The sequence below is a fragment of the Nicotiana tabacum genome, chromosome 13 (genome assembly GCF_000715075.1).
Source record: "Nicotiana tabacum cultivar K326 chromosome 13, ASM71507v2, whole genome shotgun sequence".
NCBI lineage: Eukaryota > Viridiplantae > Streptophyta > Magnoliopsida > Solanales > Solanaceae > Nicotiana > Nicotiana tabacum.
The window spans coordinates 2,062,658-2,087,300 of NC_134092.1; the positions used below are offsets into that span (position 1 = coordinate 2,062,658).

The 24,643-nt window shown below is 35.4% G+C and overlaps 3 protein-coding genes across 5 annotated transcripts; 2 read left to right on the forward strand and 1 right to left on the reverse strand.

The window, feature by feature from the left end:
* Nucleotides 1–1,410: 1,410 nt before the first annotated feature.
* LOC107784734 (calcineurin B-like protein 7) lies at nucleotides 1,411–5,312 on the forward strand. 3 transcript variants are annotated; one of them, XM_016605908.2, is made up of 9 exons: nucleotides 1,411–1,547; nucleotides 3,417–3,530; nucleotides 3,605–3,687; nucleotides 3,818–3,877; nucleotides 4,032–4,140; nucleotides 4,271–4,323; nucleotides 4,530–4,610; nucleotides 4,709–4,821; nucleotides 5,041–5,312. In XM_016605908.2, exons 2-9 carry the CDS (start codon nucleotides 3,452–3,454, stop codon nucleotides 5,093–5,095), a joined length of 633 nt encoding a protein of 210 aa, XP_016461394.1. In that variant the 5' UTR covers nucleotides 1,411–1,547; nucleotides 3,417–3,451; the 3' UTR covers nucleotides 5,096–5,312. The 3 variants fall into 3 exon arrangements, with proteins under 3 accessions (XP_016461394.1, XP_016461395.1, XP_075083775.1); XM_016605909.2 differs by lacking the exon at nucleotides 1,411–1,547 and adding an exon at nucleotides 1,581–1,638; XM_075227674.1 differs by lacking the exon at nucleotides 1,411–1,547 and adding an exon at nucleotides 3,103–3,126.
* Nucleotides 5,313–6,763: 1,451 nt separating this feature from the next.
* Nucleotides 6,764–10,089, forward strand: LOC107784732 (phosphatidylinositol 4-kinase gamma 4). The gene is made up of 2 exons (XM_016605906.2): nucleotides 6,764–8,632; nucleotides 9,526–10,089. Exons 1-2 carry the CDS (start codon nucleotides 7,283–7,285, stop codon nucleotides 9,898–9,900), a joined length of 1,725 nt encoding a protein of 574 aa, XP_016461392.1. The 5' UTR covers nucleotides 6,764–7,282; the 3' UTR covers nucleotides 9,901–10,089.
* Nucleotides 10,090–12,261: 2,172 nt separating this feature from the next.
* LOC107784733 (E3 ubiquitin-protein ligase SINAT5) lies at nucleotides 12,262–21,426 on the reverse strand. Its single transcript, XM_016605907.2, has 3 exons — nucleotides 20,970–21,426; nucleotides 13,472–13,858; nucleotides 12,262–12,849 (listed from the first exon to the last, which is right to left on the reverse strand). Exons 1-3 carry the CDS (start codon nucleotides 21,222–21,224, stop codon nucleotides 12,487–12,489), a joined length of 1,005 nt encoding a protein of 334 aa, XP_016461393.1. The 5' UTR covers nucleotides 21,225–21,426; the 3' UTR covers nucleotides 12,262–12,486.
* Between the last annotated feature and the right edge of the window lie 3,217 nt (nucleotides 21,427–24,643).

The window sequence follows — 24,643 nt, forward strand, 5'->3', positions numbered from 1 at the left end:
AACACTTAAAAACCCTTTCACATGAGTGGTGATATCCTCCTCGGGGGTAGGAACCACCACCTCTTTGTTTTCCAAGTGGCAATCTTTTTTCACCTGCTCGAGATCGCCTTCAGTTATCGATTATATATATCTCGTCATGGGCTCACATCGGCCAGGAACCGAAGAGGGTTTTTCAAATTTAAAATCTAAAGTGAGGTCGCATGACCCGGGAACGCACTCTTCGATGCGTGGCTCCACCGGCATTTTATCACCGGCCGACTGCGACGAGGAAGCTTTTTCCTTTTGAGGAACGACTTTTGATGTTTTTGCCATTGTTATATGAGGAAAAAGAAAGAAAAAGACGAAACTTGTTGATTTAAGAAAAGATTGGCAAACGGGGTCTGAAGAACCGACATAATTGATAAGCTTGAAGGGAGTAAAAGAGTTTTAGAAGATTAGGGGAGATTTTGAAAGTAAAGTTTGTGAAAGTTATGAAGATGGTCTATTTATAATATCTGTTGTGGCGGTTTGAAAACACTAGTGGCCGACCGCCAACTGGCACTAATTAATGATCTTGAGAACTGTGTAGACGTGTTGCTTCAGTCGCCTCTGTCGCTTACGTCACGAGTGTGACGTCATAATTTGTCGAGATACTAAGTCGAAGGCTCAGTTCATTTCTTCTAATTACACTCCAAGAAACGAGGGGACTATCTGCATACGGTCAAAATCGGGCCTACCCGATTTTACTGTTTGATCAAGACAAGGGAGTTGCATCGGGGGTAGCCTCGTAATAAATCAGACCCGAGCTCGAAGATGAGACATCGAACCTAGAGATCGAAGTGTACATTGAGACCGAGGCCAGCAACAATCGAGACCAAGTATGACCAACTTCGAGTGGAGCATAATAACAAAATGACGAGATATCCTTAACCGATCGAAGATCACGGCGAAAATCCCTGAACAGATCAAATCAAGAGCGGTTATTGGTACCAATCATGAGATTTATTTCCGTGATTAGAATTGTACCATAATTAGGAATCCTTTAGTATAGAAAGGGAAGTTCCCATCATTTGCAAGCACCTTACATTCACGCATATCAAGGCAATATAATATTTCTTGCTTTAGTTCATCAACTTATTATTTTTTTAAATTGTTCTTACTTCATTATTCTCGAGGGTTCATCAACTTGAGGGCATTGTCCAAGCATTGATTTGTTTTACATTCTTGTCAATTCGCATCATTTATCTCTAAGTTAATCAACTAATATTGAGCAAAATCACGTATTATTAAAATCACATTACAAGTTTAATTATTACTTGATTTTAAGGGTAAAATAAATTTAAAATAAATGGTAAGCAAATTATAAAATTTACACAGTAGTTATAACTTAAATCCGTAAACCCGACTTAAGTTATATTTAAAAACAAATCATTTGTTTTCGGCGCCTACTAGATTTTGTCTGAAACCGAGGCGATGATGTTTTTTCTGCTCAGAAAAGTCAAAAGCATTAACCTGAAAATCGACAAACCGCATCTTGAATCTTCCCTTCTGCCCTTGACCCGTCTCAGGTATATATGCTATTCTTCTTCTTCTTCTTCTTTCTTTTGAATTTTTTTTTAATGTCCATAAAAGTAAAATTTGCTCCCCTTTTTTTGACAGGTAGTATCAAATTCCTTTTGTTGTTTAGTCCCTCAAGTTCACTCTTTTTAACTTTTTAACTTTCATGTGCTTCCACTTTTCCTTTCATGATCCATAGTTGGAATCAATGCTTTATTAGTTGGAAAAATAAAAAAGATTGATCCTTTTTTGTTTTTCTTTATAATTGCATACTCCCTCTGACCTCTGACCTCTGACCTCTGTCCCATTTTTCGTCGAATTATTTTTCTGTAAAAAAAATAAATATATTTTTATGTTTAGAAATAATTTAACTTTAAACTTTTCATTTTACTCTTAATAAAATAATGAGATGATTTATAGCAATGTAAAAGTTTTTTATTTTTCTTTTTTAAAATTCATGCTACAGCCATATAAAATGGGACCGAGGGAGTACACTTTATTGGTGAAGGTGTTATCTTTATGCTTAGTGAAGCTTGTAGTTGAGAGTAATTGTTAGTGTTATTGTAAGGAATTTGAAAGTGAAAAAAATACTTTTGATTTCACAATAATGCAGATATAGTGTGGACTATGGGAATAAGTGAAGTTAAAGGACAATTTGAGTAGTTAGATTTTGTTTAAGGAGAATGAATTGTTGGAAGAATCTGGTTAAAGGGTGTTTGAAGTAGTGTTTCTAAAAGCAAAAAGCGCAAACACAAGGACAAGATTTAGTGGGCTTGAAGTGAAAAGCTGATGGGAAAGACACACTTCTTTGATGTGAAGTACACATATATAAAATTTAGTACTATGATAATCAAATTAATGTCCCCAAGCTTAGGTTTAGTGATAAGAGTGTATTTTTTGATGTGTGGGGTAGGCACATGTCAAGGACTCGAACTCTGTTGCAGACAAAAGCCTAGTTTTTAAGCGGATAAGGGTTAAGCAGGGGCAGAGCTAGAATTCCGGAAGCAGGTTCGGCCGAACCCAACAACTTTGATTCAAACCTTGTATTTGTCTTTAAAAATCTATTTTAATGTATAAATTATTAATTTAGAACTCAATAACTTTAAACGATTAGAATACTGATCCCATAAGTTTGATATTCTGGCTCTGCCTATGAGGTTAAGGGGCGGGTCCATTACCTATCGAGTTTCGAACTGGTGCATCACTTACATACGATGTTAATTTAAATCCTTAAAGTTCTTGTCGAGATCACTGTGCACATGATTTTAAAGCACTCACTTCACTGAAGCACATGACTTCATAACCCTTGCATCACTTTATAGGTTTAGCTACAAAGAGATGGGTTTGAATAACACTGGTTTAGCATTCAAATTTTCATTCTTTAATTGATGAAGTCTAGATATATTACTTAGTTGCATCGTCACGATAACTATGTAATATTCTATATGTTGAGTGTCATCTGACAGTCCGTGCCTTAGGCAAACCTTAACTAGGATTTCATGCTTTACGGTTCTCTACTTGGCCTTGGCCTCTGTTGAAAGGGGCAGGCGGACAGAAAGTATATCTCAAATGGTTTAATGTCCTTTTGAGGTGACAATGTCCACTTTAATGTTATATCTATCTCCGCATTCAGTATAAGAATTAGATTATACTTCAGATATAAATACGGTTGAACGTTTAGCATGACGAAAGTAAGGGAAATTTTTTAGACTGCTAGACTAATTGATAAAGTTGAAGCAATTTGTCTATTGTTAATCTTATCTTTGGCTTCTTCCGACTGTTTGTAAGTTACTTCAAATCTTAGTTTGATGAGGTTGGTATCCTGGTAATTAATATGTTATCCAAAACTGTATTCCTAATGTTCTGAATTTTCTCAACAGCTTATACCTATTAGGATCGTGCTGTTGTTGTCGCTATGGGTGGCAAAGCTTCTAAAAAAGATAGAGCAAGATCTGTATTGGCAGATCCCATTGCACTTGCTTCTGAAACGATTTGTAAGTTAAGACTTTTTCTTTGCTTGTTTAATTAATTAGCTAATATGATAATTTAAAAAGCTTTACTTGTGCAGTCACTGTCAGCGAAGTAGAAGCATTGCTGGATCTATACAAGAAGTTAAGCTGCTCCATCACCAAAGACGGGCTGATCCATAAGGTATCTCGCCTGAATTTAGAATGGCTACCAAAAAGCTATTAGTTTTTTAGCCTTAATTTCTTGTCTGTGGCTTCTATCTCCCGAATTTCAAGCTAATTGCCTAATAACAGCTGTTACTGATTTTCCACAGGAAGAACTCTTACTGGCACTTTTCAAGAACCATAAGAAAGAAAACCTTTTCGCTGACAGGGTATGTTCTTTAACTAACTGTCAAAATCCCCGAGGAAGGAAGAACGGGAAAGATCGAAAAGGGTGTGCTCATGTGTTGGGGGTTCCAGTTTCTTTATTCTGTAGTGTGTTTTTTGATTGTTCAGCTGTTTCTCTGCACTTCTCGTTCTCTGCAGATATTTGCCCTTTTTGATGCCAAGCAAAATGGACAAATTGATTTTGAAGAATTTGTACAAGCATTGAGCATTTTCCATCCAAGGACTCCTGAATCTGAGAAAATTGCATGTGAGGAACGCACACCTCAGGACTTCAAATTGTTATCTGCATACTTTAGTGACTCCCCTTTCATTTGTATGCTTACAATCAATAAGTGTTCTTGTTACAATTTTAAAAATGTTGAAAACTTTTGATTCAGATGCATTTAAGTTATATGATCTTGGGCACACTGGCTACATCGAGCGCGAGGAGGTAAAGATATACTATTACATGTTCTTGCTTGATTACCGACTTGCTTAGTCATTCTAGCGTATGTTTAGAGCATGAGAAGCAATTTCATAAAGTCATGGGTGTATAAATGTGAATGTATTTTCTAGTTTTTGTGGAATTATGTGCAATTTTGGTAAGTAAATTTACAGTCTTGTCACGTATATCACATGTATATGCCTACAAAGCAGTTGAAGGAGATGGTCTTAGCTCTTCTCGACGAATCTGATCTTCACCTTTCAGATGATGTTGTTGAAGCCATTGTCGACAAGGTCAGGATTTCTATTCTGTTTTTGTCTAGCTTAAAGTCTTCATTTTATTGAAGTTAATGCAATTGTTGTTTGCACTAAATCACTAATCCATCGTGCAGACATTTAAAGAAACAGATACAAATGGTGATGGCAGGATCGACCAAGAGGAGTGGAGAGAATATGCAGCTAGAAATCCAACGTTGTTAAGAAACATGACTCTTCCATATTTAATGTATGTTTTCAGCTCCTATTACATCAAGATCCTTTTCGTCTTGGACTTGTTCATATTTAATCCAATGTTGCTTTCAGCTCGTTAAATTGCATTCAGACTTGTAAACTACATTCAGGACCTTATACTGATTTTTACCATATTTTGTGTTGCAATGTCACGACTGTGTCTAAACGGTTGAACTCCATCACATTTTAACTGCTTCTTTACGTGGTTTTTCAGGGATGTCAATTTAGCATTTCCGAGCTTTGTCCTAGGCACTGGCGCGGAGGACTAACTTTAAAGGCTAATTGTGATATGAAAAATTCTCTTCCTCTTAAATGGTGCATTAGCGTATCGGAAACATCTGTTCTAATATAGTTGCTGTAATTTTATAATTTTAGAAAACATGATTTACCTATAAGAGCCGTGGAAATAGTCTCTTGCAAAAATGCAGGGTAAGGCTGCGTACAATAGACCCACAATATGACAAGTATATATGGCAATGCTTTATACTAAGTGCATATACATATGGGATGAAAAAAAAAACAAAAAGGTGCAAATAGAGAAATTACATTCGGTGGTATGCAAAGAACTCCCTAATTAAAGAGGAAGTCAAAAGAATCTTTCCTTTTTAATTCACTCCAAAAGAATAATACCTTTTTATATTTAAAAATAAATTAACTTTAGATTTTTTTTTTTAAATAAAACTATTCATAAGCTTACAACTATTTATAAATTATTTTAAATCCACAAATTTCAAAACATTTTTTTTATTTGAAATTCCATACTAAATCAAATTCACTTGAGCATGTTTGGAAAGCCCCCTTGGAAATGGATTTTGGTGTAATTGGGTGTAATTACACAATTTGACATGTTTGTTTGACTAAGCAATTACTTGGTCAGTGCGAAGTTAAGTGTAATTGGAGGGTGTAATTACACCATCCAATTCTCAAGGGGAGGTGAGAATTAGTGATAATTACACTATGTAATTACAAGGTTGCTTTTTAGTTTTTTTTCTTTTTGTTTTTATTTTAATTTATTAGTTATAACTTTTTATTTCTATCATTTTATTTTTTTAATTTTATTTTTACCTTTTAATTTCTTTTGAAATTTTAAAAAATATTTTTCTTTGTACATTATTTATCTTTTATTTATCTACCTTTACTTCTTATGATTCCATGTAATTGCCTATATTTTAATTTTTATTTATTTTATTATTCTATTTTTTTAAAACTACACCTCATAATATTAGAAATAATGAGTCATTAACAAACCTGGCATATAATAATTGATGCAATTAAAGTGAAATTTCGTTGTTGAATGTGGTTATAAACTTATTATGTTTTCTAATCTTAAGTTATAGTGGAACTGACTATTATTATGTTGGAATATGACATATGTTAAACTATTTCTTTTTGAATTTTGAAATTGTGTTATATTCATGGTTCCAATTTACTTGTTTTAGTAATATTGACTCACATTGCAATGTTGTTCATTTTTTAGTTAGAATTGATAGATTAGTTTTGTCAAACATTTGAATAATGTTATGACATTATATTTATAAATATTAATTTATTTTATCAAACATGAATTCCAGGATGTTCTTACAAAACGTGTATTTTTAGTTTTTGTAAGTATCTAAGCTAAATATTATTAATTTAAAAAATATATATGAATTATTTTTACAATATTAGTTATAAATATATGATTACTAATTAATGTATATTCACGGAAAAATATACATCTTAAATACCAAATATAATATCATTTATACTTATAAAAATTTATAGGCATATATTTGTTATATTAAATTTGAAGTTTTGATATTACTTCATTTAAAATTAAATCTAACTGTGTAATTACACTTGTGCAACCAAACATTAAACTTTTAATTACAGTGACAAACAAACAAGTCGTCATAATTACACGACTGTATAATTACTAGGCTGTGTAATTAATACCCTAGTAATTACACCAATTCCAATTACCTTGCTTTCCAAACAGTCCCTTAAGTTCAAATTCAACAGCTGCTCAATTTTCTCCCTTCATTCACCGGAAAACCCGCCGGAGCCATTAAAAAATTGATCGTCCATATTTCCCTTTTGCTGTATATTATTCTTCAAACTGTACAATTTTCTCTTTGATTCTTCTCCTCCTGTAAGAATCCGTCCTCTATTCTTCGCCTTTTAATTTAACCCTTATCTAATTAATTTCCCTTTACCCCCAATTCCATTTTTCTCCAACCCCCAAAATTTCTTTTTTCCCAAAGCTCCCCAAAAATTCAATCTTTTGGTTATAATTTAGTCCAATAAAGAACCAAATTTGAAATTCTGGAGCTTTGGGAGGTATTATATTTTTTTATTTTTTAAAATTTGTTAGTAATTTCTGTACAGACTGCTTTGGGAATACTGTTTAGGGTGTTTATATTTTCTAGATTAATTTGTGAATTTAGGGTTTGGAAAAAAATTGGATTAGAGGAAAAATGTCAGCTGCTGGGGTTGTTGCAATTAGTCCAAATTGTGTAGATAATGTGGTAAATCCACCTATACATAGCCAAGAATCAATCTTGATATATGTGGCTATGTCGGGTTCGGTTGTACCATTAAGGGTTTTAGAGTATGATTCAATTGAATCTGTGAAGCTACAGATTCAGAAATGTAAAGGGTTTGTGGTAAAAAATCAGAAATTGGTTTGTGGGGGCCGAGAATTGGCCCGGAGATATTCACTCATTAGGGACTATGGTGTTTCTGATGGGAATGTTCTCCATTTAGTCCTTAGGTTATCTGATCTTCAGGTTATTAATGTGACAACTTGTTCGGGTGAAGAGTTTACGTTTAATGTAGAGAGGAGTCGGAATGTTGGATATGTTAAGCGTCAACTTGCTGAAAAGAAGGTTGGTTTAGGTGATGATGTTGATGAACAGGAAGTGTTTTGTAATGATGAACAGATTGAAGATCGGAGAATCATACATGATCTTTGCAAGAATAATGATGCAGTGATTCATTTATTTGTACGCAAGAATGCAAAGATTAGGGCTAGACCGTTGGAAAAGAATTTTGAGTTATCTATTGTGGCACCACGGCAGAATGATGTTAAGGAGTATGATGTGGTTAGAGAAAACAGGAGTGTGACTGAAACGGATAGTGAACTTTTGGTCCCGAGGAAGCCTCCGGATAGGGAAATATTTTTGGAACCTGTTATCGCTAACCCAAGGATCGAAATTCCTATGGTACTTGGGGATTTGATTGGTTCAACATTTGAAGGGTTAGATAGAGGAAATTATCCTATTAGATCTTCTGAAGGCACAGGAGGAGCATATTTTATGCGTGATGCATCAGGGAGTAGGTATGTTTCGGTGTTTAAGCCAACTGATGAGGAGCCTATGGCTGTGAATAACCCACACGGGCTGCCTCTGTCGGTTAATGGCGAGGGCTTGAAGAAAGGAACAAGAGTTGGAGAAGGTGGTTTCAGGGAAGTCGCTGCCTACATTTTGGATCATCCAAGGAGTGGTAGGCGCTCACATTCCGGTGAGATAAAGGGCTTTGCTGGGGTTCCGCCAACTACCTTTGTGAGGTGCCGTCATAGCGGTTTCAACCATCCTGATGGCGTGACAGTTAAGATGGGGTCCTTGCAGAAATTCATGGAAAACAATGGCAGTTGTGAGGATATGGGTCCTAGTGCTTTCCCCGCTGAGGAGGTGCATAAAATTGCAGTATTAGATATGAGGCTGGCAAATGCTGATAGGCATGCAGGGAATATATTGATGAGCAAAGGTGAAGATGGTCAGATTGTGCTCATTCCAATTGATCATGGCTACTGCTTGCCGGAGAGTGTAAGTCTTCATCTTTCTTTTTCATGCCCATTTGGTGATTTAATGTGATGCTGTTATTCGTTTGATCACTAGTGTTGAATCTCTACACTTTGTCTATATTACTCATTTTGGCCTTTATCCATGGAATAATTCCTCTACCATCTTATAATCTTTTTTATTTTGTTCAAGAGAATATGTTTCTTTTTATAATTTTAGTTAGCAGTTGTGATATAGCTTCACATTCTATATTTGAACTATTTATCAGACATTTTCATGTAATCACAAGCCCTTGAGATAGGGGCATGTGCTACCACAGACTGTAGGATGAAAAGGAATATTATATTATGCTCTTCATGTTTTAATGCAAATAGGACATTAGTTTGCCAAAGAATACTTGAGAGGCTGCTGCCGTTACAACCCCGATCTCCCCTTTTTCCTTTGCCTTTTTGAAAGAGCCGCTATGATCTGCACCAGTAGGGGAAAAAAAAATTGCGACATTTAGCAGTATATTCTTTCTGACAAATTCTTGAGTGCACCTTTGATAGTTTCTGAAGCAAAGAATCTCGTGTTGCTTTCTGTTCTGATTCTGCAAACAAGCACTCTTGATGTTCATGCCAGTCATGTTCTCTTTTTACATATCCTCTTTTCTATTCAAGCTTGACGATAAAGACAAATTGCGAAGAATGTGTAGATTTGTGAATATTTGTTTTATGGCTGTTTCTTGTGTTTTTCTTTCCTTGAGCCAGTGGTCTATCGGAAACAACCTCTCTACCCTCAAGGTTGGTCTGCGTACACACTACCCTCCCCAGACCCCACTCGTGGGATTATACTGGGTTTGTTGTCGTCGTTGTTGTTTCTTGTGTTGTTTAGTCCTCCTGGATTTTGAGTTCCTTGCTACCTAACATGTGATGCAGTTTGAAGATGTCACATTTGATTGGCTCTACTGGCCACAAGCTCGTCGGCCTTTTAGCTGTGAGACCATCGAATACATTAAATCACTTGATACTGAGGAAGACATAGGCTTATTGAAGTTCTATGGGTGGGACATACCTTTGGAAAGTGCTCGCATACTCCGAATCTCCACCATGCTTTTGAAGAAAGGTGCAGAGAGGGGTCTCACACCATTTACCATAGGGAACATCATGTGCAGGGAAACTGTGAAGAAGGAATCTGTGATCGAGGAGATTTGTCAAGAAGCGTTGGACTCTATGCTCCCTGGCTCAAGTGAAGATGCATTCCTTGAATCCGTCTCCCATGTAATGGACCGCCGTCTTGATGAGATTGACTAAATGACATTTCACTAAAGAATTGGACTATCAAAAGAAAAGAAAAGACACAATCTTTGATTCTTTTAGCAGTTAACTGAAAATGACTTGCTAAGCTATTAGCAAGTTCTCTATCAGTATCAATTGTAAAAATACTGTATTCATTTTTATATATGGATAAAGTAAAAGACACAATATGCTTCTCATTTCTCAGATAGTTTATGTTCTTGTTTAGCTCTTAAATGTTGATATAACCCTTATGAATGCTGATAACCTTCTATTGAGTTTCCTACTGAGAGCGACTCATGTAAAACTAATACGCCATATTAACCATGTATGATCCTTATGCATCTAAGCCTAGCTTTGCCTTGCTAGAGTGGCTTCATGTTTGTTATTCTTTTTTTTTTTTTGTTGTCGAATTTGATGTTGGTGTATAGTTGAATTTGGCTAAATGAATTGCAAAAAAATAAAAAAAAAAAAAAAATAAAAAAATAAAAATGGTTGAGGATATTCCTTTTTTTTGTTTCTGGTGTTTTAGTTACTATCTTGGCTTCGGTTTTGTATTGTTACTACTTGTTGCCAATGCTTCTTTCATCTTTTCTTTAGCCGAGAGTCAATCGGAAACAATATTTCTGTCCTTTCAGGCAGGGGCGGATGTAGTGTGTTAGCGACGGGTAAGCTGTGGCCTTAGTAGTTTGGCATCATACGTATTTCCTTTATTTTTGATAAAGTGAGAAATCCACGAGGCGGTGGCACACTATTCTTGATGCGTAAGGCCGACCACTCTCCACGTAAACACTAAACGTTCTGTCTGCAGCAACATTAGAATATGTAACTGGCTTAAATAAGTCTCTTAGCGATTTAGAAGTCGCATTAAATGCGATTTATAAGTCGAATATGCCATTGATAAATCTCATTAACCAATGTGATTTTTCAGTCACATTAAATGAGATTTATAAGTCGTTCACCAAATGAATTTATAAGTGGCATTCATGAGTTGCTTCCTCGAACCTTTAACTTTTGGAAATTTATAAAGTTCTTCCGTATTTAGGTGAAATTCAAAAATAATCAGACAGCCAAAGTTTCAAAAATAATCAAAATTTAGCTATTTTTCATGTAAAGATAAATGTGAACAAAAACACTGTTCAAAATCCGAAAAATATTCCAGCATAATATGCTGAAGTTCGGATCATTTACATGTTAACTTCCAGCATAACATACTGGAATTTCATAATGTGCTGGAATTTCAACATAATATGTTGGAAGTTCATACACAAGTGCTAATCTCCAGTATATTATGCTGGAACTTCCGTGTGTTGGAGTTCCAGCATAATATGCTGGAAGTTCATATACAGGTGCTCCAATCGCCAGTATATTATGCTGGAACTTTCCGTGTGCTGGAATACCAGCATAATATGCTGGAAGTTCATACACATGTGCTCCAATCTCCAGTATATTATGCTGGAACTTTTCGTGTTGCAGCAAAATAGTGACTATTTTTCAATGACTTTGCAAATGCTGGCTATTTTTCAATTATCAGTCCGAAAACTGGTTAGCCCGTGCTATTTTAACTGTGTATTTACCAGTAGGGCACAAAAAAGATTTTCCGAAATTTAGCAGTATATTCTTTCTGAAAAATTCTTGAGGGCACCTTTAATAGTTTCTGAAGCAAAGAATCTCGTGTTGCTCTCTGCTCTGATCCTGCAAACGAGCACTCTTTAATGTTCATGCCAGTCATGTTCTCTTTTTACATATCCTCTTTTTAATTCAAGATTGGCGATAATGCAAACATATGTTGAGATGTGTAGATTAGTCAATACTATTTGTTTTATGGCTGTTTCTTATGTTGTTTATTCCTCTTGGATTTTGAGTTCCTTACTACTTCAAACTGAAATGCAGATCGTCTGTACCCTTTGCATGCCAAATGGTGGCTTTAAGTACTTTTTTATAACCGGAAAATTCCCCAAGGGTCAATCGCACGCAGTGGCAGAGCCAGAATTTTCATTAAGGGAAGTCAAAATATAAAAAAATAAACTCACCAAGAAGTCAAGGGGTGTCAATACATAGTATATATACATATTTTATAAAAAATTACCTAACTACACAGTGTAATTTTCCGACAAAGGGATGTCGGTTGACACCCCTTAAGCATGTGGCTCCGCCACTGGTTGCACATGCCACACGGTTTAAAAACTCAATGGATAATAAGGCCGCTCCTCTACCATTCTCTCTTAAAATATCAGGCCATCAAATTTGAATCCGTAGCGCCTAACCCGCACATTACACACTGCGTTCTTACCACTAGACTAAAGCCCTAGGTACAATGGTGACATTATTTCCTTACCAAATTTTAAGCGTCTCTTTACTTATCACAAACTTGCAATAGCACAAGCACACAAGTAGGTATCTTCATTAGGAAAAATAAGTTAGATGTTTATGGTACATGCTCTTTCAAGCGTTAATAACAAAACAAAAAAAAACTCTTGTCAGTTCATACACATGAACTAAACTTTCCACACATTTTTCAAAGAATCTTCAACGTCTTGAATTCGCTTCTGTCCAGAAAATTCAGCACATGGTACAACAAAAATAGCACAATTCGAATTAGCATTAAGTACAGAGGTTGGGCATACATACTCCCCCATCAGGATTCTGCTGTTCTTTCCATATTCTTCCAGTTACTCGTAGTTTAAGCTCCTTTCTCTCTCCACCAGAAAAGAAAAGGGCCATGTTACGTTGTATAACGAGTCCATCGTGGCTATCCCTAACTTTCCGGTGACTGTCTCTTATGCTTCGGGGCGTACCTTCCCATGTAAGTTTTCTTCCATTACCCCCAACTTCCAAGCTGTAGCTATAGTTTCGAGCCTCTATCTCATCTCCCATAAAACGAAGAAATGCCATGTAAACAGGAGCTGTTCCGAGCTGAAAGGCTTCAAAATGGAGACAGAAGCATTGACCAAAACAATTGAAAACCTGAAAAGAGTAAAACAAGCACAACATACAAGCTATGAGATTATAACTCGAAAATTCAGCAGCAGAAGCAGGAGTGTAATTCTTGATCAGAAGCTTCCCACGAGATCAAACTAAACTTTAATTGGGCGTCAACATTTGAAGAAGTGAACAAATGAATAAATCACTGTAGTGATAAGTGGTGTCATTGTTTTTCATATTTCCTCAACTGCTTTCTCCTTTGAACCAATTTTGCAGATGTCGATGTTACTGCTAATGTGAACGATGTTTCGGCTTTGATTGGCCAAAATAACTTAAATGATGAAAAAGTTGTGACAATGAAATAGTGCAGAATATCAGGACGGAGGACTAAACAAAGTCACGCAACAATAGATAGGATACGTCCACATATGACGAGCCATTTTATAAAGTGTCAAGAGCATCATCAGGAGTGTAATAACAAAACAGATGTAACAGGTGACAGCTAAAGTTTTACGTAAACGCATGAAATAGTTATGCACCTTCTAAATGTTGAGAGCCTTGATCAAATATCACATGCTCAGCTTTTGAAGAACATGTTAAACTCAACAAAGCTAAAGTCCTTTTAATGAATATACCGGAAAAAAAAGGAAGATTTCCAACTTACTGTTAACATCCACGTCGCATTTTCAACTTCTCGAGGGTTAGATTTGACATAGCGATGGTTAAAAGTGCACCCCGAATGCATGTCTACCTTGTGATCATCCCTCAAATGAGCAACCAAGTAAGGAATATCACCGACAACCGAGCACTCAGACCCAGCATAAGGGCAGTTGTATGGTCTAAAGTTGCATATTGCTTCATGTTTTAGCTTACTGTAATAAGGAAATATCTCAGGACACCCAACAGAACCATATTTGCAAGGGAGCTCGAGTGATTCAGCCACTTTTTCCAGTGCTAAGCATCTGATATCTCCAAGCTCTTGTCTACAAGTGGGACATCGGTTGTGTGCCCTCGCTTTACATGTCGAACAGATCGTGTGTCCATTGTGGCACTGCAGCAATACATGCAAAAGTGAAACATAAAATTATTGACAAACAAAGAGTTGCAGTGAGCATTCCCAGTTGAGACTAATCAGATTCTCTTTTAGCTGACCAGTTGTAACAATGATTTGCTATCCGTATCGATGGTAGCTAACTACAATATTTAAGGAGAACTGCATGGACTAGTGCTCAGACTTAAAAAAAGGCTCCTATTAAATAAGTAGAGAAAAATCTAAGCCATCACCTTGGCACACACATGCACAGAAAAAATTAAGAAGAAATTAGGCATCATTGCGAGCGGTTAGTTAGTAAAAAGATACCAGGAAGCCTCCTAGCATTCAGTACCAAGAGACGAAGGCACATATTATCTGTCTTTAAAACATGCATAATTTTGCATGAAAAAATATATCATAAAGAGTTGAAACTTGAAAAGTATTACTTGAGCCACCCCACCTGCTCAAATAGAAGCCTCAAAGTTGTTAAAATTAAAAAAAAAGGTTCATTGGTCAAGCTTCTAAAGAAAGTTTTCAAAAATAATAAGGTTGCAGATATTCTTCTAGACGAAACCTCATGAGCAAAGAGCAATAGAATAACTAAGTTACTTTTACACTCCCCTAAGTTCCTCGTACAGTTTTCCTTCCCATCTCTTACTATTAGCAACGGAGCAAAATGGAAAAGATCCTAGGTGTGATTTCGAACATCATCATCCTGCTCCCAATTCTCATAGTTTCTGACAACAAAAAAAGGGCTGAAGATCTATTTTATTTCACCTTAACTGCATCCTTTCGAGGGCTTTTTACAAAGTAGTTACTACTCTTTAATGACTACATAGGAAATAAAAGGCTCTGATTTTCATTGAACTAGGAAAACTGTACACAGCATAGGTTTTACTCAAGATGAACATCGATGTTAATAGGAACCTTCGTTTGAGACCATCAACTTGAGCCCAAAATACCGTCATCCAACACTCATAACAGAACTGAACTAATTCATAAAGTTATACCCCATGTCAGTTTAAGCCATAGTTACAAACAAAAATCATTGGTTGGTACATATAAGCTGCGGATCATAGGATACCACAATGCCTGTAACCAAAATTCATGCCATTGTCAGATGGCAAGGTAAAAAACACTAACAATTTGAATTCAATACATTCAAATTATTGTGTCTCAGGTAAGAATTCAATAGTGATAGCATGTGAACATCTTTAACAAGATCCACATATTATTAGCGGTAATCGTGCGTGAATCATGAAGCTTTAATTTGAAATTGAGTGCAAAAAAATTTCAGTCTAACTCCTTTGCTTTTCTTATTAGTAATAACGACTGATTACTGCTTACTCTAAAATTCCTTACTATTATGTAGAACTGATCTTTAGAAATTTGCCGTAACTCTCTCCTCCTATTTAGGCTCTTTTCTGATAGGTATTATCTTTTTCAAGTTTATCTTGTTGCTGCATCTGCTGTACATATCTGTATAAATGGTCTGCCATACAATCAAATAACATCGCAGTATTTTTCATTTTCTACTTTCTTCTCTTTTATGGTATCAGAGCGACACTAAACTCCCACGAGTCGATCCTCTATTTATTTTTTCCGCTTACTAGCCCAACCACTCAAATGGCCGCCAATAATTCTGTGACCAATGCTAATGGAGTCAACAACGCCATTACTATTGTCCAATTCAATCCCCTTACGCAACTGCCCATAAAATTAACTAGCAGTCACAATTTCTCCAAGTTACAATGCTTATGCATGGTCGCAATCTCTATGGGCATCTCGATGGCTCCATCCCTGCCCCTACACCTTTTCCTAAAGCACGAGGAAGACAAGAAGCCTTTGTCAACACCTATTACCACTGCTGTAGCACAAAAGACTACACCAACTCCTCGTCAGGGTAATAATCCTAACTCCAGGTCCGAATGCACCTGCCAACAATCAGCAATGGCAAGCACAACCGTGGCGCCCAGTACGAAGAAACAAGCAGCAGCAACCCTTTGACAAAAACCTTCGCTGCCAACTATGTGATCGTGTAGGTCATTCTGGTAGAGTATGCAGATCGCAGTCACATGATCATCTGCAAGCTCGGGCAAACTTTGCTGCTCGTTTTTCTCCTCAACAGACCCCGTGGATCGTGGATAGTGGAGCCACTCATCATATTGCATCTGATGCTCAAAGCCTAACCTCTGTACATGATTACCACGACACCGAAGAGATAACTATGGGAAATGGTAACACCATACCAATATCCCATACCGGTAACGTTAACATAAGTGCTTCAAATCATAATTTCAAATTTCTCAATACCTTATGCTCTTCTGCCATAAAAAGTAACCTTATTTCTGTTTCTAAGTTTTGTCGTGATAATCATTCATTTATTGAATTCTTTCCTTTTCATTATCTTGTGAAGGATCTGTGTACGGGGGCGTCTCTAGTTCGCGGGCAGAATAAAGATGGGTTGTACGAGTGGCCACTGGGTTGTGCACATCGTCCTCCTCAATGCAATGCGGTTGTTCTAATTCACCTGTGGCATCGACGTTTAGGTCATCCTAGTCGTCGCGTTTTAAATATTATCTTGAATAATTTTTCTCTTCTTGTTTCAGATCCTAAAGCTAGTTTCATTTGTAATTCCTGTTCAGGTTGACTTTTTCCGAAAATTCATTGCAAAGTAATAAGCCACTGCAAATCCTTTATAGCGATTTTTGGGGTCCGTCTCCGGTTTTGTCAATTGATAAAAGAAGATATTATGTGTTATTTGTGGGCCAATTTTCAAAATACAAGTGGTTGTTCACTTTGAAATCAAAAAATGAAACGCTTGGAAGTTTTTCAAACTTTGCATCCATTGCTTGAACACAAATTCAACACCAAAATTCAATCTCTTTACACTGATGGTGGTGGTGAATTTCAAAGTTTACAGTCCTATCTCAAAACATATGGCATAGAACACTTAGTGTCACCCCCATATACTCCGCAAAGAGTTGCTCTAGTCGAAAGACGGCACCGACATATTATTGAAACTGCTAAAACCTTGCTGCACCAAGCATCTTTACCCTCACACTTTTGGAGTTTTGCCGGTCAACAAGTTGTTTATCTTATAAACATGCTCACTACACCCAATCTTCAGCATAAGCTCCCCTTTGAAATTTTATTTCAAACTATGCCCAAGTATGACTCCATTAAAGTATTTGGATGCTTGTGCTATCCATGGCTCAAACCATATGCTAAAAATAAATTAGAGCCCCGTTTGACAGCATGCGTTTATTTAGGAATTTCAAATAAACATTACTGCCATCAATGTTTTGATCCTTTAACTTTCAAAATTTATTTATCACGTGATGTCTTATTTCTGGAAAATCAGTTCCCATTTGAAAATATTTTTTCCCATTTGAAAATTACACTCAATAAAAATGTATCTTGGGAGATTTGTTCAACTGAACAACCACAAATGGATAATACTTTGAGTTCAAATGTCTGTTATGAGCTTCCTACTCAAAATGTACAACAGCCCGTGGACACTCATTCACTCGTCTCCTCTGCCCCAACAGGTGCCACCATCTCAGGTAATTCAGTTTCTCGCTTATCTGACACTTCCTCTCCTTCTCTAACATCTCTGCTGCCCCTTCCTCTTGCCACACCAAACTCAGATGTCAGCCATGATTCCCCTCAACCAAATCGTTCTGCTTCACCAGTTCACCCTTCTCCCCATTTAAACGCTCAGCCTCAATCCACAATAATCACTTACCAGCGCCGAAATAAGTCCACTGGACCTCTGACCCAGAACCCTATGATACAACCTTCTTCCTCGTCACTTGTCCCACCTTCCATCGCCTCACAACCTTCCTTTGTTGCCTCTGACTCTACAGTGACATCCACTCATCATATGGTTACTCGGTCTAAGACCAACAGCCTTAAGCCTAAACAATTTCACACTGTTGTTCAAACCACTTCCTCCATACCTAGAACCTTTAAGCAAGCTCAACAAGTCCCACACCGGCAATGAAGCTATGAAAAATGAATTTGAAGCCTTAGTTCGGAACCGGACATGGGATCTGGTACCATGTGATCCTTCGAAAAACGTGGTGGATTGTAAGTGGCTTTTTCGAGTTAAATATCATCCTGATGGTTCTGTTGGCAGGTACAAAGCTCGCCTAGTTGCCAAAGGGTTCATACAACGACCTGGCCTTGATTTTCAATGTACTTTTAGTCATGTGGTAAAGCTCGCAACTGTTCGACTCGTTCTTGCAATTGCGACAAAACAGAGTTGGCCCATCCGTCAACTTGATATCAATAATGCCTTCCTGCAAGGTCGTCTTGACGAGGAGGTCTATATGCGCCAACCACCTGGTTTCGAAACTTCTACACATCCTACACATGTTTGCAAGCTGCACAAAGCTATATATGGCCTCAAACAAGCTCCCAGGGCGTGGTACACTGAACTCAAAAATTATCTTGTTACTTCGGGATTTATTAAATCCCAATTTGATTCATCATTGATCATCATGCATAATTCTGAGTTTACTACTTATATACTAGTTTATGTTGATGACATAATTGTTACGGGCAATCAAATTCGTGATGTTCAAAACATTATTGAAAATCTGCAACCCGATTCTCACTAAAGGATCTTGGTCCACTTCATTATTTCCATGGTGTTGAAGTCTTTTCTTATCCAGGTGGTCTTTTGTTGTCTCAACAAAAATACATTACAGATCTGTTACAGGAAGTTAATATGCACAATTGCAAGGGTGTTCCAACGCCAATGGCTTCTACTGTTGTTTTCCTAGAATCTGCCAAAGATTCTCTAGTAGATGGCTCTCTTTATAGGCGGATAATTGGTAAACTTCATTATCTTTCCTTTACACGTCCGAACATCGCTTTTGTTGTTAGCAAACTCTCACAGTCCATGCACCAACCCTTAATATCTCATTGGACAGCCATGAAGCGTCTTCTTCGGTATCTTCACCGGACATCTTCGTTTGGTCTCTGAATTGCTAAAGAACGTGATCATCGTCTTCTAGCGTACTCGGATTCTGACGGGTCTGGAGATCCTCTTGATCGAACCTCCACTACAAGTTATGTTGTTTACCTTGGCAGCTCTCTGATATCATAGTCCTCTAAGAAGCAAAAATTTGTTTCCCGTTCCTCCACAGAAGCAGAATATTGGGCCGTTGCAGCTACTGTTTCTGAGACCAATTGGCTAAGAAGTTTACTCCATGAGCTTCGCTTCCGCATATCAGCCACTCCTCAGATCTTTTGTGACAATGTCTGTACCACCTACATTTGCGCCGACCCGGTGTTCCATAGTCATATGAAGCATATTGCTATTGACTTTCGCTTTGTTCGTGAACAAGTTCAAAACAAGGAAATCGAAGTTCAACACCTTCACTCGGCTGATCAAGTGGCAGATGTACTTACGAAACCACTTCCAAGAGCCTCGTTTGTCAAGCAATTTTCCAAGTTGGGTGTTGTTGACACCACCAACTTGCGGGGGCGTAATAACGGATGATTACTGCTTACTCTAAGATTCCTTACTACTATAGAATTCTATTTTGTAGTTACTGGTCTTTAGGAATTTGTTGCAACTCTCTCCTCCTATTTAGGCTCTTTTCTGATAGGTTTTATCTTTTTCAAGTTTATCTTGTTGCTGTTGTACATATTTGTATAAATGGTCTTCCATACAATCAAATAACATCGCAGTATTTTCCATCTTCTACTTTCTCCTCTTTTAGTTAGGTCATATGTGATCCTTTGCGAGACTATGTATAACATAGGCTTTTCAAATTGTTAGTGTTTTTTGACCTAATAAGAAAAGCAAAGGAGTTGACTGGAATTTTTTTGCACTCAATTTCAAATTAAAGCTTCATGATTCACGCACGATTACCGCTAATAATATGTGGATCTTGTTAAAGATGTTCACATGATATCACTATTGAGTTCTTACCTGAGACACAATAATTAAAATATCTTGTGGGAATTTTACAATTGAATTAATGGTTCACTAAGGGCTTCTATAAACAAGGCCAGATTCCATTATAGACAACATCAGAAACAATTGAAAAATGGACGACAGAATATATTTCTTTGCTGCAGTGGAAGAAGATTATCTTCTTTTACTCTTTCAAACCAGTTGCTTTTGCAACAGGATTGTGAACTTTTTATCATCTTACTATCTATCCCTGCCAATACCACCCTGCACATCGAGTTGAAAGCAGCTATACTGGGCCAAGTCGAACCAAGCACAAAAAACCTTTGTTATAGTTGCAAAGGAGCTAGAGTTTGAACCCCAGCCAACTCTTCCAGATAAAATTTTAGAATATTATCAAGATTTTTCAATTGGTAAATAGTCCTATGCAGAACAAATTCGCGGAGTCCACGTAATAAACCAGGCTCCAAAAGCTGGAAAACTAAACCAAATCTAATTCATTCACTAACCAAAAACAAAGTCCCTAGTTCAAATAGCCTATATATCCTTTCAAGAAACTTAATGAATCTATACATCAAAGATGCCACTAACCCAACAATAAAAATTCAATCTTGCCTCAATCTAGCCAATAAAAGGGTTCAGGAAGAAAAAAAATAAAAAATAAAATAAAATCCATAGCTGGAAATGTGAAATATAATTTCCAACAAAACAGAAAAGGAATTTTAGCATATCGGAGCTTCTAATATTACATATCTTTTAACAATCAAAGCATTCCAAAGGTTACATAAATCACCAAATTAGTCTACATTAGTATCAATAGATAGAAAATTAATGAATCTACACATCAATAGATGGCACAATCCCAACAATAAAAATTCAATCTTGGCTCAATCAAACCAATAAACTGGTCCAAAAATTCCAAAATCTGGAGCTAAACAATTTGAAGCATAATTTCCCCAAAAAGGGTGAATTTTCAGCTAAGCTTCTTAAAAAGGAGCAAACCCAACAATAAAATATAATTTCTCAAAAAAAGAGGGCAATTTTTAGCGAAGCTTAAAGGAACAAACCCAACAATAAAAATTAAATCTTGCATCTATCAAGCTAATATAAACAGGTTCAAAAAACCAAAATCAAGAATGTGAATTTTTAGCAAAGCTTCTAAAAAGGGAAACATTTTTAAGAGAGAAAAAGGGAACAAACCTGATGAATTGGAGGGTACATAGAATTGGTACAAACAGGGCATTCAAGAAGCTCATGAACACTAGTTGTAGAATGAATTGAAATGCCATCACTATTATTGCTGTTGCTATTATTGTTAATATTGTTGTTGATATTAAGGGGTGATTTTGAAGATGGGAATTGAGAATGAATTATATGTGGATGATGTAAAGGGATCTCATCATCTTCTATTATACCATCTGAAGATGATATACATTCAATGCTATCCAACTCCATTCTTGCATAAAAATCAAATCTTTACTCAAAAATCAAGAATGTATAAATCTTATTATTGATGGGTTTCCATTAAAAATGGGGATTCAAAATATGGTTTTTTTTGAATCAGAGAGTGAAGAGACAAAAGAAGGGAAAAAAGGAGGACCATTTAGCTTTGGGAAGGAGGAAAGAATGGTCCTTTTTCCACTTTATTTTTTCTCCCACTTTATTCCTTTGCTCATTTTATTTTGCTTTAAAATCCTATAGGTATTTGTTCTATAAAGAAGGGTGGGTTTAAAGATCATTGCATCTCATTTTTAAAATTTTAAAAAAGAATTAGATTTATATATTATAAAACTATTATAAATGCCTTGAACCTCAAGGATGACTGAGTTGGTTGGGTGAGTGATTTTACACGTGGGAGTTTTGGGATTGATTCTCCTCACCGTCAGATTCCTCAGTCAGAACACGTCGCACCGAACTTGCCTAGTTGGTTTACATCTCCTATGTGATTTGCGAGCTATTGCATAGTAAGTAGGTTACCTAGTGAACACTCGAAAGATTACGGCTACGGATTTTCCTGTAAATTTAAAATAAAAAATAAAAAACTATTACAAGTGATAATCTTATAGTTAAACTATCTTTGAAACATCTGAAAATATTGTTGTCAGAGTTGTTTGATTTTTCAAATAGGAACATATCCATCTAGTATTGTTAGTTTATTTGACTATTGGAAGGATTTATAATTACCATCTTCACATTTTTTTTTGTTATGAAAAAATAAATACTCCAAGTAGATAAAAAGAAGATCAGTTCCTTTAACTATTTAAATAGAAAAAAATTATTCACACTCATTGTTTATATATCAATACACCAAAATGTTACTCAATTAATTACACATATTTTTATTTTATCTATGTCCTAAAAAACGCATGACGACAACTTAGCTAGTAAGCTCAAATAGATGTTTTAGATTTGAGTTCGAAAAAATGAAGTCGCGTCTTTTGTTAGGGAGCGTTTTATATTCAATATGAGATTTTTCGATGAATTTAGTCGAATCTTAATGTAAATATTAAATATTGTGCGAGGAAAAAAAGTGAGCTCCACTGAGTGGACGTTTGGACATAAGAATTGTAAAATTCCAAAAATAAAGTGAAAAGAAAATTCGAGTAAAAATAATATTTAAAAATTAGAGTTGTGTTTGAACATGAATATAATTTTAGGTTGTTTTGAAGTTTTGGGGAGTAATCCGTCAATATCACATTCCAAACCCAATAGGAAACCATCATTACTCATTATTGCCTGCCTCGCCACCATTTTGCATACTGCAAATCAGACTATGACACGTTTACATACGTAGGCCAAAGGAATTACAAATGGCATAACACAATACAACAAGCTACAAACTGAGGGGAAAATGCCTCCTTTTTTTAAAAAAAAAAAAAAAATTTATTTGACCAAGCTTTTAGGGGAGAAAAATATATTTATGAAATACTTTTTAAAAATTTGATCAAATACTAATTGCTGCTTAAAATTATTTTTTAAATTAATTAACCAAACATAAACTACTTCTTACCAAAATATTTCTTTTGAAGAAAAAAACAATTCTCGAAATAAACTTATTCCAAATTGGCTATTAAGTTTCTTGCTCTTTTGTAACTGCTGCTCACGTTCTATCGCCAACTACTTAAGACTTTATCACAAAGCATGTATTCTCCCTTCTGTCTTATTTTACGTAAAAGTTTTTGATTTAATGCAGAGTTTAAGAAATAAATGAAATTTTTTGATACATAACTCAATGAATGCAAAATATCAAAATTATCTTTTAAAAAAATAGTGGTGAAAATTTTATGTCTTTTTCATTTTTCTCTCCTTGTGAAAGAATTAATTTTATAGCAAGTGGATTAGAACAAGTCATATCTTAATATATCCCAACGGTATATGGGAATATTAAGCTAAAAAGAGTTTTGAAAGGTGAAATTTATCATTTCTTAGCTTTGTTAATTATCATGGACCTAAATAAAAAGAAAATAAAGAACATAACATAAAGAATGTGTTTATGGGAAACAATTACAACCGTAAAGAAGAGATAAAGATACAAAATAAATATAAAATTCTTGAGTTAGCTTGTATGAAATTACATATACTCTATGGAGGTAAACATGTGAGAGATTAATCAAAGTTTGAGATTAGTCGAGACAATTTTTATATAAGTGTATACTCATCACATGTCAATAATCAATTAAACTTTAATTAATCTATACAAACACTTTTAAAATTAATAAATCGAATCTCATCTTTATATTTCAATTTAGGACAAGTCACTATCCTTTTAAACTATAATCATGTTTTCCCATATGGCTATATTAAATACAATTAGGGCTCTTAAAAAAGCAAAAAAGCAAAAAGAAAAGACACTCTGAAATAATGCAGACATCAAGAAAACAATTGTGAAAGTCCTTTCCCTTTCACTTATAGTGTTTTCGAAGGGATAATTTTTAATTTAAATTCGGTCACTAACTTTCTATGCTATCTTAAAATCAAGACTGATTTGTCAATATAATGTCAAAACATAAATGAGAAATAAGAGTAAATTCTGTTTTTGAAGTAAATTGACGGGGACTTATTCATCAAATTGGAAACTAATGACAAAAAAAGAATTAAAAGACAAGCAATTTCTGTTTTTGTCTCAATCTTATAGCTTCATCCTTTGGCTCTAAGGTTGATATAGGTAGTCAGCATCCTGAACTGCAAATAAGATTTTTCAATAATTAGTATCTACCGACTAGTGATGGATCTAAGATTTTAATTCTATGGTTTCAATATTTAAAAAATTTGGTATTAAACTCATTATATTTTTAAAGTTATGAGTTCATATCTACTATTTATTGTAATTTTAATGGTTTATATTTATAAATGTATGCTCCCCATTAAAAGTATTGGGTTAAGTTGAACCCAGTAAATCTATGTTGCATCCGCCTCTGCAGTACCAACAATTAATGTAAAGAATTATAGTAAAGGTGAAGAGTCGGTAATAATTCCATATTTGGCTTAGGCAAAAAGGGTGGCCAGACAAAAGGGTAAATTTCACAAATGGTCATATAACTATGACTTTTTTTTTACCAAAGTCATATAACTTTATTTTCTCACACAACAATCATATAACTATGATTTTTTTCCATCAAAGTCATATAACTTTGTTTTCTTACACAAAAATCATAAAGCTTTCACCAACTCACACAAAAATCATAATGGTCGAAAAATAAAATTTTCGGTAGTATTTTCTTATTTTACGTTTTTTTAATTTTATTTTCAATCTAATAAATAATTATTCAATTAAAATAGGAGAAATATGAGTATATTTTTAGCCCCTCCTTAAAATAATAGCCGATAAAATATTATTTATATATATATATGAGTGTGTGTGTGTGTATAATATA